This window comes from Siphateles boraxobius, unplaced genomic scaffold, assembly GCF_051911475.1.
Source record: "Siphateles boraxobius isolate OS27281-9 unplaced genomic scaffold, OSU_SipBor_1 19, whole genome shotgun sequence".
Taxonomy (NCBI): domain Eukaryota; kingdom Metazoa; phylum Chordata; class Actinopteri; order Cypriniformes; family Leuciscidae; genus Siphateles; species Siphateles boraxobius.
The window spans coordinates 32,574,010-32,591,219 of record NW_027508799.1 but is presented as its reverse complement, the minus strand read 5'-3'; the positions used below and the strand labels follow the sequence as shown (position 1 = coordinate 32,591,219).

Here is a 17,210-nt window from a genome sequence, read left to right as displayed (position 1 = left end):
CCTTTAACCTCGGATAGGCCTACTTTATTCGAATCAACTTCGAATAAATTCAGGATTAATAAACTTTAAAATTGAATACATTTATATGTGACAATAAACGGGGTAAAGTAAGATGAACTCAAGCTTGTAAATTCAAGCTTGTAAAGTGTTAAAATATTCAGAATCTAATTTGAACATCTTCGAGCTGGTGTGACAACCATCATATGACATCATCATATTTATGAATAGGCTATATTTATGCCGAATGCCACTGAAGAGAAAGGGTGTGTCCTTGCCAGAGAGAGAGAGAGAGAGAGAGAGAGAGAGAGAGAGAGAGAGAGAGAGAGAGAGAGAGAGAGAGAGAGCTTGTTGCTCTCAGGTGATGATGGGTCGATAGAAGGAAGAGCTCTCGCGCCGTGTCTTTTACCTGTCTGCGCGCTCAGGGCTGGTCGGAGACGCGCGCTCATTCCCCTCAGAGACGCGCTCGGGAGCGTGAGTGAGTTCTCCTCTCGCGCTCCAGGAACAAAGCGAAGCCTTCGGTTCGACACTTCAGTTCAATGAGGCTGTTCTTGAACTATTGGAGTACTCAAGCATCGCAACAGCATCGTAGAGTAACGTTACTCCCTTCGCGTCATGTCTCACTTTGAGAGATGGGCAAGTTCGACGAGCACGAGAGGGTAATCCTCAACGTCGGGGGCACGAGGCACGAAACTTACCGGACCACGTTGAAGACCCTGCCGGGCACGCGTCTGGCCCTGCTCGCCTCCGAGTCTGACCTCGAGTCGGTTCTGGACCAGCTGCAACAAGTCCCGGGGTTCATCGAGTACAACGCGCGCAGCAACGAGTACTTCTTTGACCGGCACCCGGGTGTCTTCGCATACGTGCTCAACTACTACCGGACCGGGAAGCTGCACTGCCCGGCGGACGTGTGCGGACCTCTGTTCGAGGAGGAGCTGTCCTTCTGGGGCATCGATGAGACGGACGTGGAGCCGTGCTGCTGGATGACCTACCGACAGCACCGGGATGCTGAAGAGGCGCTGGATGTGTTCGAGATGAACGTGGACAACGACGAGGACGACGAGTACGGCAAGCGACTGGGCATCGAGGATGTGGTATCCGCAGACGGTACCGTCAGCAGGTGGAGGAAGTGGCAGCCGGTCGTCTGGAACCTGTTCGAGGACCCGTACTCTTCTAGAGCCGCCCGGGTAAGAGCGCATCCAGCGCGGAGTCTCCAAACGGTTGCGCGCGCGCGACTCTCTTCCAGTGCTTAAATAGAGCATCCAAACAACGTTTAAACTCAGGCATGCGTGAATGCAATATAAGTCTGTTTTGTGTTTAAGTTTTCATGCATGTTTCTAAACATGTGCGTATCGGTGCTGGAAACGTGTTAGGATAGGGACGAGAGCGCGTCATGGGCACCTAAAACTGTTTAAAACCTGTTACAATTTCAACAAACTTAGTAAAGACATCACAACTTGTGCATGCATCAAAAATGAGTGCTCGTAAGCGCTCGTGCTCGTGAATCGTAATGGTGTGCGTAATGGACAGATACACGTATTGGAGAGGTAGGTGTCACATATTAATAACTCTCAAATCCAGACAAAGCAAAACAAATCACAGACCATGCATGCATGCGTGAAGATTTGTGTTTTTAAGCGCCCGTGCCTATGCATCTGAACGCGCGTAATCTCCAGATTTACATTAGTAACAGGTGTCAGTCACATATCGGTGATGAAAGCTTGTCCTTTAAATCTCAGCATTAGATTGTCAAGGACGTGTAACTTGTCAAGTGCAGGCATTTTATCCTCTGTTAAAACACTCTTGGTTAAATTTGGCCTGTTTAAGGGAGAGAAAATAATCACAGCCCTCCCACACTTACGTGACACAACCCAGAACCATAATGGAGCTTCAGTTAGTCGGCATTTGAAATAGTCTTAAACGATGGGTTGGAGGAGGCTGGTAATGTCAGTGGGAAAGAAAAATATAAACTATTGAGATTATTGCAGGACAATTCAGATGCACTGTACAGATACAGTTTTAAAGAGATTTTCCTTTCCTGCTTTGTTTTCTGAGTAAATGTCTTAACTTATTTTGCTCTTCACTGTAATGCATCTACTAGTGTTTTAGTTTAAAACCTTCAGATTGGTCTGACTCAACTATAAGGATATCCCCCCCCCCCCCAGTTTTTACCTTATATCAGTTTAATTGAAAGTTTTCTTTATTTAGAGAAAGAAGGTAAATTTACTTCAAATGATTACAATGAGAGAAATTGTTTTAGATTAATGTTCACATTAACCTAACCCATATTATGTCATTTTCATTTTCATGATATTATTGGATGTCAAATTGGAAGTTTGGTGGTAAACTGGGAGTTTAACTTGAGGTGGTCTGTGGAAATGGGTTAATTGGTCGTGATTGATTGAATTTTGCAGAGATGGATCAAACAAGGAGGCGAGGTGCTCATCAGAGCTGTTGATCAAATCAATAATGAATTGTTTCTGTAGACATGTAATCTCAGGCTTTGTCTGCTTTATCAAATTTTAATGAGAAGTAACCGTGACCTTGACAAACTGACTAAGATTAAAGGGAGCGTTCATCCAAAATTGAAAAATACTTAAATTACTCATTCTCGCGTGTTACGCGATGTTTGAGCTTCTGTGAGAACCAATGAGGTTCATTCCTGTTACGCAACACGTTTGAGCTTCTGCGAGAACCAATGAGGTTCATTCTTGTGTGACGTAGCATGTTTGAGCTTCTGTGAGAACCAATGAGGTTCATTCCTGTTACGCAACACGTTTGAGCTTCTGCGAGAACCAATGAGGTTCATTGTTACGCAACACGTTTGAGCTTCTGTGAGAAACAATGAGGTTCATTGTTACGCAACACGTTTGAGCTTCTGCGAGAACCAATGTGGTTCATTCTCGTGTTACGCAGCACGTTTGAGCTTCTCTGAGAACCAATGAGGTTCATTCTCGTGTTACGCAGCACGTTTGAGCTTCTGTGAGAACCAATGAGGTTCATTCTTGTTACGCAACACGTTTGAGCTTCTGCGAGAACCAATGAGGTCCATTCTTGTGTTACGCAGCACGTTTGAGCTTCTGCGAGAACCAATGAGGTCCATTCTTGTGTTACGCAGCACGTTTGAGCTTCTCTGAGAACCAATGAGGTTCATTCTTGTTACGCAACACGTTTGAGCTTCTGCGAGAACCAATGAGGTTCATTCTTGTGTTACGCAGCACGTTTGAGCTTCTCTGAGAACCAACGAGGTTCATTCTTGTTACGCAACACGTTTGAGCCTCTGCGAAAACCAATGAGGTTCATCCTCATGTTACGGAACGCGTTTGAGATTCTGTGAGAACCAATGAGGTTAATTCTCATGTTACGGAACACGTTTGAGATTCTGCGAGAACCAATGAGGTTCATTCTCGTGTTACGCAACACGTTTGAGCTTCTGCGAGAACCAATGAGGTTCATCCTTATGTTACGGAACGCGTTTGAGATTCTGTGAGAACCAATGAGGTTAATTCTCGTGTTATGCAACACGTTGGAGCTTATGCGAGAACCAATGACGTTCATTCTCGTGTTATGCAACACGTTTGAGCTTCTGTGAGAATCAATGAGGTTCATTCTTGCTATGCAACACGTTTGAGCTTATGCGAGAACCAATGAGGTTCATTCTCGTGTTACGCAACACGTTTGAGCTTCTGTGAGAATCAATGAGGTTCATTCTTGTTACGCAACACGTTTGAGCTTCTGCGAGAACCAATGAGGTTCATTCTCGTGTTACGCAGCACGTTTGAGCTTCTGCGAGAACCAATGAGGTTCATCCTCGTGTTACGCATCACATTTGAGATTCTGCGAGAACCAATGAGGTTCTTTCTTGTGTTACGCAGCACGCTTGAGCTTCTGAGAGAACCAATGAGGTTCATTCTTGTTATGCAACACGTTTGAGCTTCTGCGAGAACCAATGAGGTTCATTCTTGTTACGCAACACGTTTGAGCCTCTGCGAGAACCAATGAGGTTCATCCTCGTGTTACGCAGCACGTTTGAGATTCTGCAAGAACCAATGAGGTTCATTCTCGTGTTACGCAGCACGTTTGAGCTTCTGCAAGAACCAATGAGGTTCATTCTCCTTTTACGCAGCACGTTTGAGCTTCCGCAAGAGGTTTGTTCTCGCGCGTCAAGTAGTTTCCGATTAGCTTTTGTTCATGTTCGCTGATTAATGTATATATGTTAATAAAAGCCTAAATTAAATCTTTACATCATATAAAGCCATGAAGTCTCTTCAGAAAATTTGGACTAAAACGCTCAATTCAAAGGGATTAGTTTTACGATCTCTTTATTAACGTTTTGAAGTGTCAAAGTGGTAGTTTCGTAGCTGTCAATGGAGGAACCGAAAGCTCTCATATTTCATCATAAATATCTTTATTTGTGTTCCGAAGATGAATGAAAGGTTTATGGTTTTGGAACAAGATGAGGGTGAGTAATCAATGACAGAATTAAAATTTTTGGGTGAACTATCCCTTTAAGATACTTGTGCTTTGTGCTCAATGAGTGTTTAAATATGTGCAAATTTCTTCGAACAGAGACATGTTATTAGCAGGACACATTACCCAGAATTCACCTCGCAGTTTCTAGTTTGCATCATTGTGCTCCCATGATGTCTTCTGCCTCTCTTAATCCATCTTTTAATGTAGCGGAGGCTGTGATCATGTTGTGTTTTGATGCCGAGCATGCCGTTGCCACTTAAGAGGTTAACACTGGCACACGTCTGAAGATGCTGCGCCGAGACCGTTTCCATGGTGACCTTATCGCTCATCGGCCGCCCATGTTCATTCAGAGCAGCGATTGATTTCAGGAATTCAGTCAAGCACAAACCTGCCTTTAAACACTGTCTGCGTCTGCTCGTATCCTCTGGCACTGTTTGAAATGAGTGCGTGTGTGACATATTGTTTGTGTGGATGATTCATGCACTGGGAAAAATAACACGGTCATACAGATTGTGTATTTATGTGGGCACAGATGAGCCGAATGCTGATGCCGGCAGCTTAAACTTTGTTGTCAGTCATTTTCTTTAGATCACTCGCTGAGTGCTGATTATCTTGTTGAGTTTAGCATGTGTTGAGGCAGTGGGGGTTTTTACGTGGGATGTAAGTGTCCGTGTTGTTCGATTACAGTAATGAAACATAGATCTTTTAAGGAACATTTCACCAACAAATAAGGTTCCAAAACTTATTTTTAAGAACAATGATGTCATTAAGATCAAGCCATGGGTTGTTGACGATGATTATGATGTCATTGTGCATCTAAAATGTCTGCAAATTGTTGCTTGGGTCAATTTTTTTAAAGCAACATGAAAAAAACATTTGCTACTCATTTTTGTTCCATAATGTTAAAATAAGGTTTGTGAAATTTCAGATGTTTTGGAGCCTTGAGTTGATGATAATGACGATGAAGTCATTGTGCATCTAAAATGTGTCTCAATTTTACCATAATATGATGCACGTCTGAGTGAAACTAACAAGAATATGTAGCGTGGAGTCTTAAAGGAGCAGTTTACCAAAAATGACAAAACACCGACAATATCCTCTTTTGTATTCAACAGAAGAAAGGAATGACATGAGAGTGAGTAAATGACAAAATTGTGCATTTTCACACCAGATGAAAAAATTTATGCAAGTTTGCAGTTGATTAAAACCACTTCTGAGGAGGCTTTTCTATCCGGACGTGGAGGCATTTCAATCATGTTTACCCTCAAAAACATCTCCATGTATCTCAATGGAAGCACTGCTTTTTCAAAACTAGTCATTGTTTACTATCATTGCTGTCACACTTGTTGCATTTAAATTAGTAGCAGTTGCCTGTGGCTGCTTTCTGATTGTATAGTGCTTGTGTTCATGCACTGAGACAAACATGCATGTATATGCAACATATTGACCAGTGTTTTTAATCCAACATTAGCATCTTCCTTGAAGTGCACTGTTTATAGGCTCTGTGTGTCATTTTAGTGCGAGACAGTAATTACAGATCTGTCTTTCTCGCTGCTGACGGGAGGACACTGCGAACCATTGTAGGTGTAAAATACGAGAGAGAAAGATGTGTGGAGAAATTAAACCGAATGCAGGGTGCCATGCTAAACAAGGTGTCGCTCGACACCGATGTTTTCGTTTGGTGTACTTCTGGACAAGGGAGGGTTTTGGCTTTCATGTTCAGCTTGTTTGAATCTCACACACATGCATTAGTGTGCTCATTTCGGCCAGGACTGTCTTTTGTGCTGTGATAATTGCATAGGCTTTTTTCCCGTATCTGCACAAACTGCTTTCAAGTCCTCGGCTGAGCCGGTCCACGGCTTCAAACGCCCCGCTGGAGAGAGTAACACAAGCTTAATGAAGCTGTTCAGACCACCGAGGCCAATTACACACACGCACACACGCGCGCGCACGCGCGCACACACACACACACACACACACACACACACACACACACACGCTGCTTCCACTAATCGCTGATTAAATAGCAAATCAAACTTTTGTACAGATGTTGTGTTCACACACACACACACACTAACACACACACACACACACACTCCAACCTGTCACATTCAGCCTGCGACTGTCAAAATCAAAAAGCATAAAGACATACTTCGCCTACGTTTATCTTTAGATGACACTGAAAACGAAGCCGCTCTACTGATCTTTAACTAATGGAGGAAAACTTTCAAGACGTGCTTTGACAGCCATTCAGCGCATGAGTGTTTAATAGTGTTACTGTTTTGAAAGAATGAGGTAGGAATGAGTGCAAAATATTATCACGGTACAAGTAATTTTGTTGGCATTCAGCTGAAATAACTGAGAATGATTGTTTGCATGCTCTATTCAACATTTTTGCATTAGCCTACTCCATGTGTCTTTGTGTATGTACATTAGTAAACCCACCACAATCCATGCAAATATGGTGTAGCAAAAACTCTACGTTGACATTTCTACTCTCTCCTTTATATACCACTATCACACTTCATAAATACACTGCTTTAGCCGTTTTCAATGGACGCATTCTCTTGTCAGATATCACTGTACGGACCACATGCTGTCAACTTTTTGGGGGGGGATCCAGAGACGTTTTTTTGATGTCTACATTTCCATCCGTTCAGATGAGATCGTACTGTACAAACTTTTCTCATCCCGACATCTTTCATCTTTAAACATGTCCTCTTTGTCTGTTGTCATTGTCAACTCTTCTCACACATGCATTTAACTTTTGCTTTAGTTTATTCTTCAAATAAGGAGTAAAAATAGAGCACTACCCTCATGCTCATGGGAGGACATTCTCATTCCTTTACAGCAATAACAGGTATAAGAAAGACGTTGAGCAGGAAAGAGCGTTACTTCAGGTGAACAAATAGTTAGTTTGAAGCTAAAATGGGATGCTGTCTTCATCCCACACACACACACACACACACACACACACACACACACACACACACACACACACACACTGTGTTGAGTTCAAGGGCAGTGTGTGCCAGACTCAAACTCAATACGGATGTGAAACTCACACTCCAGTTAGCAGCTCAGTGTCTCCAAGTTTACTGTGTCTCTCATTGGCCTTTTCTCGTCATTCTTTTTCAAAATATGGATTATAGTCAATCTCTTCTGTTTTTCTCTGGTAGCTCTGATTGTCAGTAAGGTTTTGAGGTTTTTGTAAGGTTTTGGATAGTAATGACTCAAGTGTAACAACATCTTTTTAAAGGAACTACTAATTATTTGGATAGTAGATAGTAGTATTCTAAAGTGAAGATCATGGGAACACACTAATGACTCAAGTGTTACCAAATTTAATATTTAACACCCTACAAAAACCTCAAAAGCCTACAATGACTTACAATATTATACCGCTTTTCCACTGCATGGTACGGTACGGCACGGTTCGGCTCGCTTTAAATGGTACCACCTCTGTTGAGGTTCCACGCGTACCGTGCCGATACTAAAATGTGACGTGAAAACACTGCAGATCACTGATTGGTCAGACAGAATTGTCACTACCTGCGTCATTGTATTTGCGAGACATTAAACCCGCTAGATTTAAATAGCCAGTAACACCCACCACTGTAGCACCTGTTATAAACTACTTGCTTGACTTGCTTGAAGAAAAAAGAAAGAAAAGAAACTTCCAAAAAAGAAATGGCTGAATCGTGGTCAGTGGACGAAGTGCAGACGTTGCTGTGGAGCGGATAAACTATAACGATCAGTCTATAATCCCACCCACTTTGAAGCGGTACTAACTGCAGTTGAAAAGCAAACCGAGCTAAAGCGAACCGAGCCGTGCCGTACCACGCAGTGGAAACGCGACATTAGGTAGTTATCATGATGTACACTTTACAGTACTGATCCAAATAATTTGTTATTCCTTTGGCAATACATCAGTCATTACTAGTGGGTTACCATTACCTTATTTAATTATTTTTACTTAATTAATTATTCACTGTTGATTTTTAACCTGTATATAATAGTTCTTAGTTCTCTGGGAGGTATGAAAAAAATGTAGTTACTGAATAGCTAATAATAAACTACCTTTTTCAACTGAGCGCCGTTACTTAATAATTAGTTTCTTGTCAGTTAAAGGTGCAGTGTGTGATTTTAGTGGTGAGGTTACGAATTGCAACCAACAAAAGTTTCGGTGGCCGACAGGAAGATATGTCATTGTCTGAGACAGCAGAGAGTAGCAGTACAGCAATGAGGTTTCTTTACAAGGATAAATTAAGAAAATATGTTTACTTAATTATTCAGTAAAACTATGTTATTGCGAATAGTATTGTAACTTGTTCATCATTGTGTCAGTGTTTTATTCGCTGAACTAAGCTTGCTTCCTTTCACGAAGAGCAACATAGTAACGAAACACATTTGTACGTTTAGGGCCACTGTAGAAACATGTCGGCGCATTTCAATGTAAGAGGATCCGCGGTGTGTGTAGATAGAAACTGCTCATCCTAAGGTAATACAAATATAACGGTTCATTAAGTAAGGTCTTTATACACCACTGAAAACTTCTTTTTCAAGGTAGTGACGAAACGCGCTGTGTGTTCGCTGTCGGCTACGGTAGAAACATGACGACACAACATGTCGACCGGCATAGAAGGGGGGCGCCCGCGGTTATGGGGATATAAATGTCTCATTCTAAGGTAATAAAAACATAACGGTTCATTATGCAAGGTCTTTATACACCACTGAAAACTTAGTTATGGATCTTATATTGTATTTTTGACCATAGATCCTCAGAAACATTACAAAATGCACCTTTAATAGTTGTTACTAGTGTTAATATTGCGTTACTCGTTTGTTCTTGTTCATTAATGACGGAACAGTATTTTAAAGTGTTACAGAGGTTACCTTTCATCTTTTCTCCCTTTTTTCCTCTTCTGTCCTGTTCTATTTCTCCTTTTTTCCTTTTCTTTCTCATGTTTTGGGGGTGATGTTTTGGACTGTGTGTGTCCTCTCTGCAGGCTTCTGGATCATAACGTTTCTTCCTCGGCGTCTTGAATCTCCAAACTTGGACAAAACCGATCCAGTCACCGGGAGCTCGACGTCTTATCCGATTGACCCGCGTGTCCTTTCCCATCAGATGCAGAATCGATGCAGCTTTGCCTGTAAACGGCTCGTCTTTCTCCCAGAAAGCTGTGAAACCACAGCAATCGGATTTCTATTTCACATTCCTCCACTAACCATTCACCTTCAAGACGCTGATCAGACCAACTCCAGTGTCGTGCTCCTTTATGAACGGTGTCACTCGGAGAGCGTAATTGGAAAATATTAGCTTGTGTAGTGCAAGGTTAAATGGTTTAGACGCGCAAGCTGTCACACGTCTAACTCATACGGTTCAGTTTACATGTAGCGGCGGTGTTAAGCGCTGACATTTAAGGCTCTTCACTCGCTGTTGGTGTGAAAATATACTCCATTAAGTGAAGGCCTCTTCACTGTGCTACTGTACGCCGGCAGCCGCAATTATGCTGTTGAGTTGAGTTGAGTTGAGCCGGGCTGCTAGTCCAGGTTTAACTATTAGGAGTCACTTCAGCCGAGCGGGAAAGATCTCCTCGTCTGAATGGCACTCAAAAGCCAGGAGAGGAAGCCTGTCGCGCTTTCTAATGCATCTATTACTGTCTGTCTCTCGCACACATGCTTTCACAGACTAAATTAAGGCACACAGTTGAACATTGAGTTTGTGAAATCAAGATAAATCTTAGCACTTGCTGCTGTCGACATGAAAATGGCATTTGCAACCAGTGAGTTAAACATGTCACTGTAATTTTTTTTAATAGATTATTGGAATACGTTTCTCAAGTAAACGCACAAAAAAAATCACTTTTAATTCAATGTTACTTTTTGTTTCTTTGTAATTTGTCAATTTATTGGCAATTTCAGAGTAAATTTCTTTTTCGAAACTTCATACTTTGTGGAATTGATCAGATAATGAAAATGGTTTGAGTTGAGCAGCTGAAAAGGAAAGTTGTTTCTGAAGTTCATTAAAAATAAATGGTTTAGGATTTACTTTGAAACAAATTTCACTCCGAAATCGCTAGTTAATTTGGCCAATAATTACAAAGAAATAGCAGGTAACACATTGAATTGAACATTAAATTAAGTAGAAAAACTAAAACTGTATTTTCTTTTAAAACATACTCTTTCATTTCTCACAGTTTAAAGAAATAATTTTTTTACACTGTGGAGCTTTTTTTTTTACTACAACTGTACCTTTAAGTATGTAAATGAGCTCTGTTGTGATTGGCTGAACTGGCCAGGTTGACTGTGGAAATGCAAATGAGGGAGGTCATATATTAATGAGCTCATTACCAAAATGGCTTAGGAAAATAGAAAATTCAGTAAACAGTTGAGGAAGCTTTGTAAACGTTAGTCTTCATAGCACATCACATTACAGCCCATTTAAATCTTATATTATGCAACATTTTATAAACAACAAGAGACCTTTACAGTCAACAGTATTATTATGATGATCTTTTCTATATGGTTTAATTTGAAGCTTCATCGCTGCATGTCAGATGACATTTTCAACTCGCTGCTGTTGAGTAATAATAATTACAGTCATTTGCCGAGGAAATGAACGTATAGTAGAGCTGCATGCATAAGCGCAGTTTAGTAACAATGAGTCTAGACTGTGATTTTGCTCTCTCTCTCTCTCTCTCTCTCTCTCTCTCTCTCTCTCTCTCTCTCTCTCTCTCTCTCTCTCTCTCTCTCTCTCTCTCTCTCTCTCTCTCTCTCTCTGTCTCTGTCGGTCTGCTCTGTTTCCATCTGTATGACAGTGAGATTTGTCGTTGCACCTTTCCGTCACATTCATAGACTGTACAAGTCCTGTAGATACAGTTTGTGTACTGATACCTCAAATAATAGATTTGATATCTGGGTCATTGTAGTTTTTATTTGTGGAACTGACTGACTTTCTGATTCACATCACACTCTGTTCTGAAACCTACTGTACATAGACTGCATTGATTTGTCTTGTGATTTATGTAGCTTGTTTTTGATAAAAGTTTATCCTTCACAGAGAAAGCAATCCTGTAATACATTGTCTGTACAATGTACTTAAATATAAATGAAAAATACTAAAGTGTAGTGACCAAAAGTAATGAATCTTCGCCCTTTATTTAAACATTATTAAACATTTGTTAAAGATTTTGTAAGAAGATTTTGCGTAGTTGTGCTTGGAGTCAATTGTTTTATTTGTGATAATAACGCAATTAAACATGCCAAATTGTATGGACATCATGTTTTTGCCAGGCTTTCAGAAAGAAATGATGAACACATGCCAGAACCAACGAAATAGGATTATGTAGTAGTCAGTGTATGCTTTTTCCTGGTGAGCTTTTTGTTTTTATGTGCATTTTTTTGCATAGTAAAATAAAACCTGTTGCTGTAGTTTGGCTTTTTTTTTTATCAAATATTTTTTTTCAGTTAAATGCCTTAACCAAGTTTAGTGTTTTGTACTTCCCTCATATTTAAAAAAAAGAAGAATATTTAAAAAATATATATTTTTCCTCATAATTAGATGGTTTAATCAAACTTGTTGGGTCATTAAAAATAAATATCCCATCCAGGTATCACCTTTGGCCGTGTGTGTGTGTCTAGATCTATGTACAGTATATGTATTTTTATGCTTATGTCAAACTCAGTTTGAGTGTTTCATATCAGACGCTTGTGAAGATCCATTTCAAACACTTGCTGGGTTTATTACAGAGATTCAGTATCACTGTATCGATGTTTATTTACTCTATGTAATCCAGTAAGATCAGTTTACATTTCTGTTTACTAGGAGAGCTTTGATGCCAAAGCTGGTTTCATGTTTGTTAGGTCTTGGTATTTTATATGTATTTTGGTATTTCTGTATTTGATCTGAACTGACTTTAACCCTCGTGTTGTGTTCCGGTCATTTTGACCTGGAGAGGATTTTCTTTTTCCCAAAAATGCTAGTTAATGTCATCACATTCAACTAAAACTTACTGATTTTTCTCTTATATAAAAACGTATAGCACCCACCTTATTGCACTAGTGATGTTCTCGGTCAAAAATGACAGACCTACAAAAAATATCGAATAAATCTCACATTATGCTATATTATTGAAAAATATTGGATTCTTTTTATACACTCTTTATATCAACCCAAACACTGAGGTGTATAAGCTCAGATCAATGAGGCCTACGATAAATCACCTCCAAAAAACAAACTCAAAACCTGTGCTAACTGAAAGAAAACAAGATGACACAAAGATTGAATCGAATATTCTGTGATTAATATAACATAACGGGAGATTTACCAGCAATAATTTTTGACAAAGAACACCAAATGAGGTTCTTCAGCACAGCACTTTTTTTCCAGATCCATTATTTCAACTATACAGATTTAAAATGGTATAAATGTAATTAAAAATATTTAAATCAAATTATGATTTGCACACAAATCAGCTTAAGGAAGAATATTTAATCATTTTTATATGGACCAATATAATCTAATTACACACTCTTCAGGGAGATTAATAGCTAAAAAAGTCACAGTGTTGCTTGATTTTCAAATTAACACAATCATTTTGAATATATCATGACGATTTTTTTATAAATCACCCATCATTTGAGGTCAGTGTGGAGGCTGTCAGTCAATTTCTGTACGGCAGTAATAACTGAGAGCTGCTATTACCCTGGGAAACTTTAACACGTCTTAAGTGTTTCTAAAATACTGTTCTCATTTCCCCCTTATAAACCTGCATTACTCTGACACTGCGTCTCGCCTCTAAACTAATAACAGACTAATAATAGACACAGTGTACATATCATGTTTTTGTCTAGCACTCTGACTTTATAGCTCCTTCTAATGAGGCTTGATGGATGAGATATTGCATATTCACATCACAATATGTTTGTGATGAGTTTGCTGGCGAACTAAAACTAAAAAGCATCGTAAATATCATGATGATTTATTTGGGCAATAAGTTTCCTAAAGACTGATTAGTTACATGATTCTCTTACAACTTGTGAGACTGAGAGCATTATGACAAGAATTACTTTTGTTTGTAAAGTTCGTTTGTAAGGTTGATTCATTTCTGTGAATCAAATCAAATAGTTCTATTCAATAAATCGATTCAGTGTTTTTTTGTCATCGTTAGATCTGTCTGTCTATCCATCTATCCATCCATCTATCCATCTATCTATCTATCTATCTATCTATCATTTACAACTTTGCAAAATCATATGTGTGTAAATGATTTATTAAAATGATTCATTTTGTTTATTTTAATTCTTTCTTTTTTTTTTTTTTTTTACTGTTTGGTTGAAATGATGGTTCCTCTAAAAAACTTCACAGTGAATGCATAAATATATATTGGTCTTGAATAACATGTAAAAGCTGACACTGGTGCTATATCTTCTTCTGTATGTGTGCTGTTTGAATTACAGACTCAAAGATTATTTTGTTAGGATGAAATGAATGATTTCCTTTTTTCCAGATAACTTTGCTTTAAGTGACAGAATGAGATCACATTGATTTATCATTTATTTGCCTCTCTCTCCCGCTGGCACACTTCCTTCATCCTCCTGTACACACACACACACACACACACACACACACACACACACACACACACACACACACACACACACACACACACACACACACAAACTTTTGTGGTTTCCGCTATCTTTGTGGGGACTCTCCATAGGGATAATGGTTTTTATACTGTTCAAACTGTATATTCGATCCCCTTACACTAATCCTACCCCTAAACCTACCCATCACAGAAAACCTTATGCATTTTTACATTTTCAAAATTCAAAGTTTAGTATATTTAGTAAACTATTTCCCTCGTGGGGACTGCTGGCTGGTCCACACACTCTAGGGGATCTCAGGTTTTACTATCCTTGCAATGTAATATAAACAAAGACACACACACACACACACACACACCTGCTGCTGCTCAGCGCTGCCTGTTTTCTGCCACTTTCACGTGTGATGTGAAATTACACACAAACTGGGAGTCCAGTTATGTTTAGAAGAAAACTAAGATGGGTTGGGTCTTGTGTGTTACTTAGTGCTATACAACTGTATATGTTAAAGCTGGCCTTTTTTTTAAATATCTATACGTTTTATTGTGAAGAAGTCTCTTTTCAGCGGGCTTCTAGGACGTGGTAAGTGTCTGTGATGTAGGAAATATATATATATATAAATAATATATTTTTGGAGGGGATCTTTTGGCATTATATTGTATCTAGTGATGTCAAATCGATTAATCACATCTAACATAAGTTTGTCTTTATGTAATACACAGTATTATATAAACACAAACTTTTATGTTGGTTGCGAATAATCGATTTGACATCACTAATTGTATCCAATCAGTCTAATTTATTTATACCAAACAGCCATGCATGGTTAATGTGGGAAATCTCAGTTATATATGATAAATATATAATGCCTGGTACATGTGGTTTATTGATGTACTGTAGTTTATGAAATGTGTTGTTAAATTGTGATCTGACGAGCTAATTTAGTTGTCAGAGAGCAGTTTTTGATGTGATCTGTTTCATGGCAGCGGTTGTTCTTGCGATATCCAAGATGGATGTTGAAATGTTTTGAATGATGCTTTACAATATTGTAGACTTTTTAAATTAATAGTTCAAACAAAAATGTTCATTTACTGACTCAAGGTCAGTCTGTTAAATGCTGTTAAAATGCTAAACTTTGTCGTAGAATATAGTGCATTATTCATATGGACCACATTTGTGATGCTTTTAGTCAGTTTTATTCTGCTGTTGTGTTGAGGAATGTCATACGAGTTTGCAGCATTATGAGAGTGAATAAATGATGGCAGAAATGTTATTTCTTTAATGAACAGTCTCTGTGAAAGCATCATAAAGTGAGCATTTTTCATCTGCTCCTCGTAGACAGATAGTCTTACGCTCATCCCTGACCTTGAGTGGGTTTGGAACAATACAGGGTTGGCGAGGCTCTTCGGGTGGATTCATTTCCTCTGTATTATTCTAAGAGTCTCTCCTGCGCTCATGAGGGATTTGGTTTGATTATGGGGGTGAAATTCAGAAGGCCAGGGCAAGGGCATCAGTGATTCAGAAGTTGAGCGAGCGAAGCCTTCGGGAATCTGTCTGTCTGATCAGAAGACTTGCTGTTCTTTCACGCTTCTCCTCATTCTGTCAGACCGGCCTGCTCATGGATCTGTGTTTCTGTCTCCTTTGTTCTTCCACAGATGAATCTGATCTCATTTAAGGGTACAGGACACTTACTGTATCTTCTAAACACTTTAAAAAAGTAAAGGTTTTTTTGAACCTTAAAGGGTTAAGGTTCATGTATTCACCTTATTCCTGACGACCTTACTGCGTTTTGAATTATGGGTGGCACTTCCGGTTTGGGGAACTTCCATTCAAAAAAACTGAAACGAATCATAAGGTTGTCCTACAAATAAAGCTGATCCGTCAGTTTGACTGGATGAGCTGTCAATTTTCCTTCATGATTTATTTTCAGACATCATGAGAATAACGTTACACTTGGTATTTTAACGTGACATGTTATAACAAGAACATCTATGGCAAGAGGTCTTTTCAGTCGCTGCTTTCTTTTCCTCATGATTATCTTCTTCTTTTTTCCCTTTGCAATCCACTGTAAAAGTTTGAAAAAGGACAACATATAGGCTACTGCACATTTGTGGTCCGTTCGAATTTAATTTACGATATATTCCATTAATAATTCACTGGAATGCATGAAGAATCTCTCGTTTTTCTCCTCAAATCCTCACGTCTCTTTCAAGGTTTGTTTTCACAGGTAAATGCAATCTGTCAAAATGACAGAAATTACTTTGAAATAGTATCACGTAACGCTGAAGTTAATGAACATTTTTGATTAAGGCAACATAAGTTACATACATACTATATATATATAGTATCTTTGGTGAATGGAAAGACAAGGCCGCAGCCTGGCACAAGCTTGGGGTCCTTAGAAAACTTCTAGTTCAGCATCATCTTCACATTAGGACTTCTCAGGAAGGACCAAGAGAAGGTCAACGGGGGCTCAGAGCCAAGAGCGTCCAGAGAGTCAGAGAGCGAGAGAGAGAGAGAGCGAGAGAGCGAGCGAGAGAGCGAGCGAGAGAGCGAGCGAGAGAGAGACTGATCAGCGATTTAAAATGGTGAAGATGTCACACCCTTTGGGGGTGTGTGAGCCAATCCGAAGTTGTCCCTTTGGAGGGAGATTTTATGACTCTTTGTGTTCAGAAAGCACATTTGAATCTGTAATTTCATTGGGTGTTTAAGAGAAAGAATATTCAATCTTCAAATTCGGACTATTTGATCACAAAAATCAAACAATATATGCCGTTTTGGCGCTCTTTGAAGTGGCGTGACAGATCACTGTACTAGCTCCTCATTTCAAGCGGCAGCGCGGAGCGCGAGTAAACGCCATCATCTCTTCCTCAGTTACAGAATAAACATGAATGGACAGCTGAAGGTATGTTGAAAAATACAGTATACTTACTGAAAGGCATCATAGCTCAATCAGTGTTTCAGCAGCGTAAAGACGTCAATAAAACTGCATAGCTTGTCACTAGCATTATATTTACCTCCGCTGGCAAGTGATTCAGTGTCCACAACTGTTGGTTCCTAGAGAAATGAACTCTTGCACTACATAAATGCACTATATTATCCTATATATTATATTTTACTTAACCTGTTAA

The 17,210-nt window shown here is 39.4% G+C and overlaps 1 protein-coding gene across 5 annotated transcripts in view; it reads left to right on the top strand.

Annotated features, from left to right (window-relative positions):
• Positions 1-262: 262 nt before the first annotated feature.
• kcnc2 (potassium voltage-gated channel, Shaw-related subfamily, member 2) overlaps positions 263-17,210 on the top strand; it is a 53,604-nt gene continuing 36,656 nt past the window's right edge. For all 5 annotated transcript variants that reach the window (XM_077235035.1, XM_077235038.1, XM_077235037.1 and 2 more), the window contains exon 1: positions 263-1,184. In XM_077235035.1, the coding sequence (XP_077091150.1) occupies positions 630-1,184 (555 nt within the window). In that variant the 5' untranslated portion in view covers positions 263-629. The remainder of the gene's footprint in view (positions 1,185-17,210) is intronic.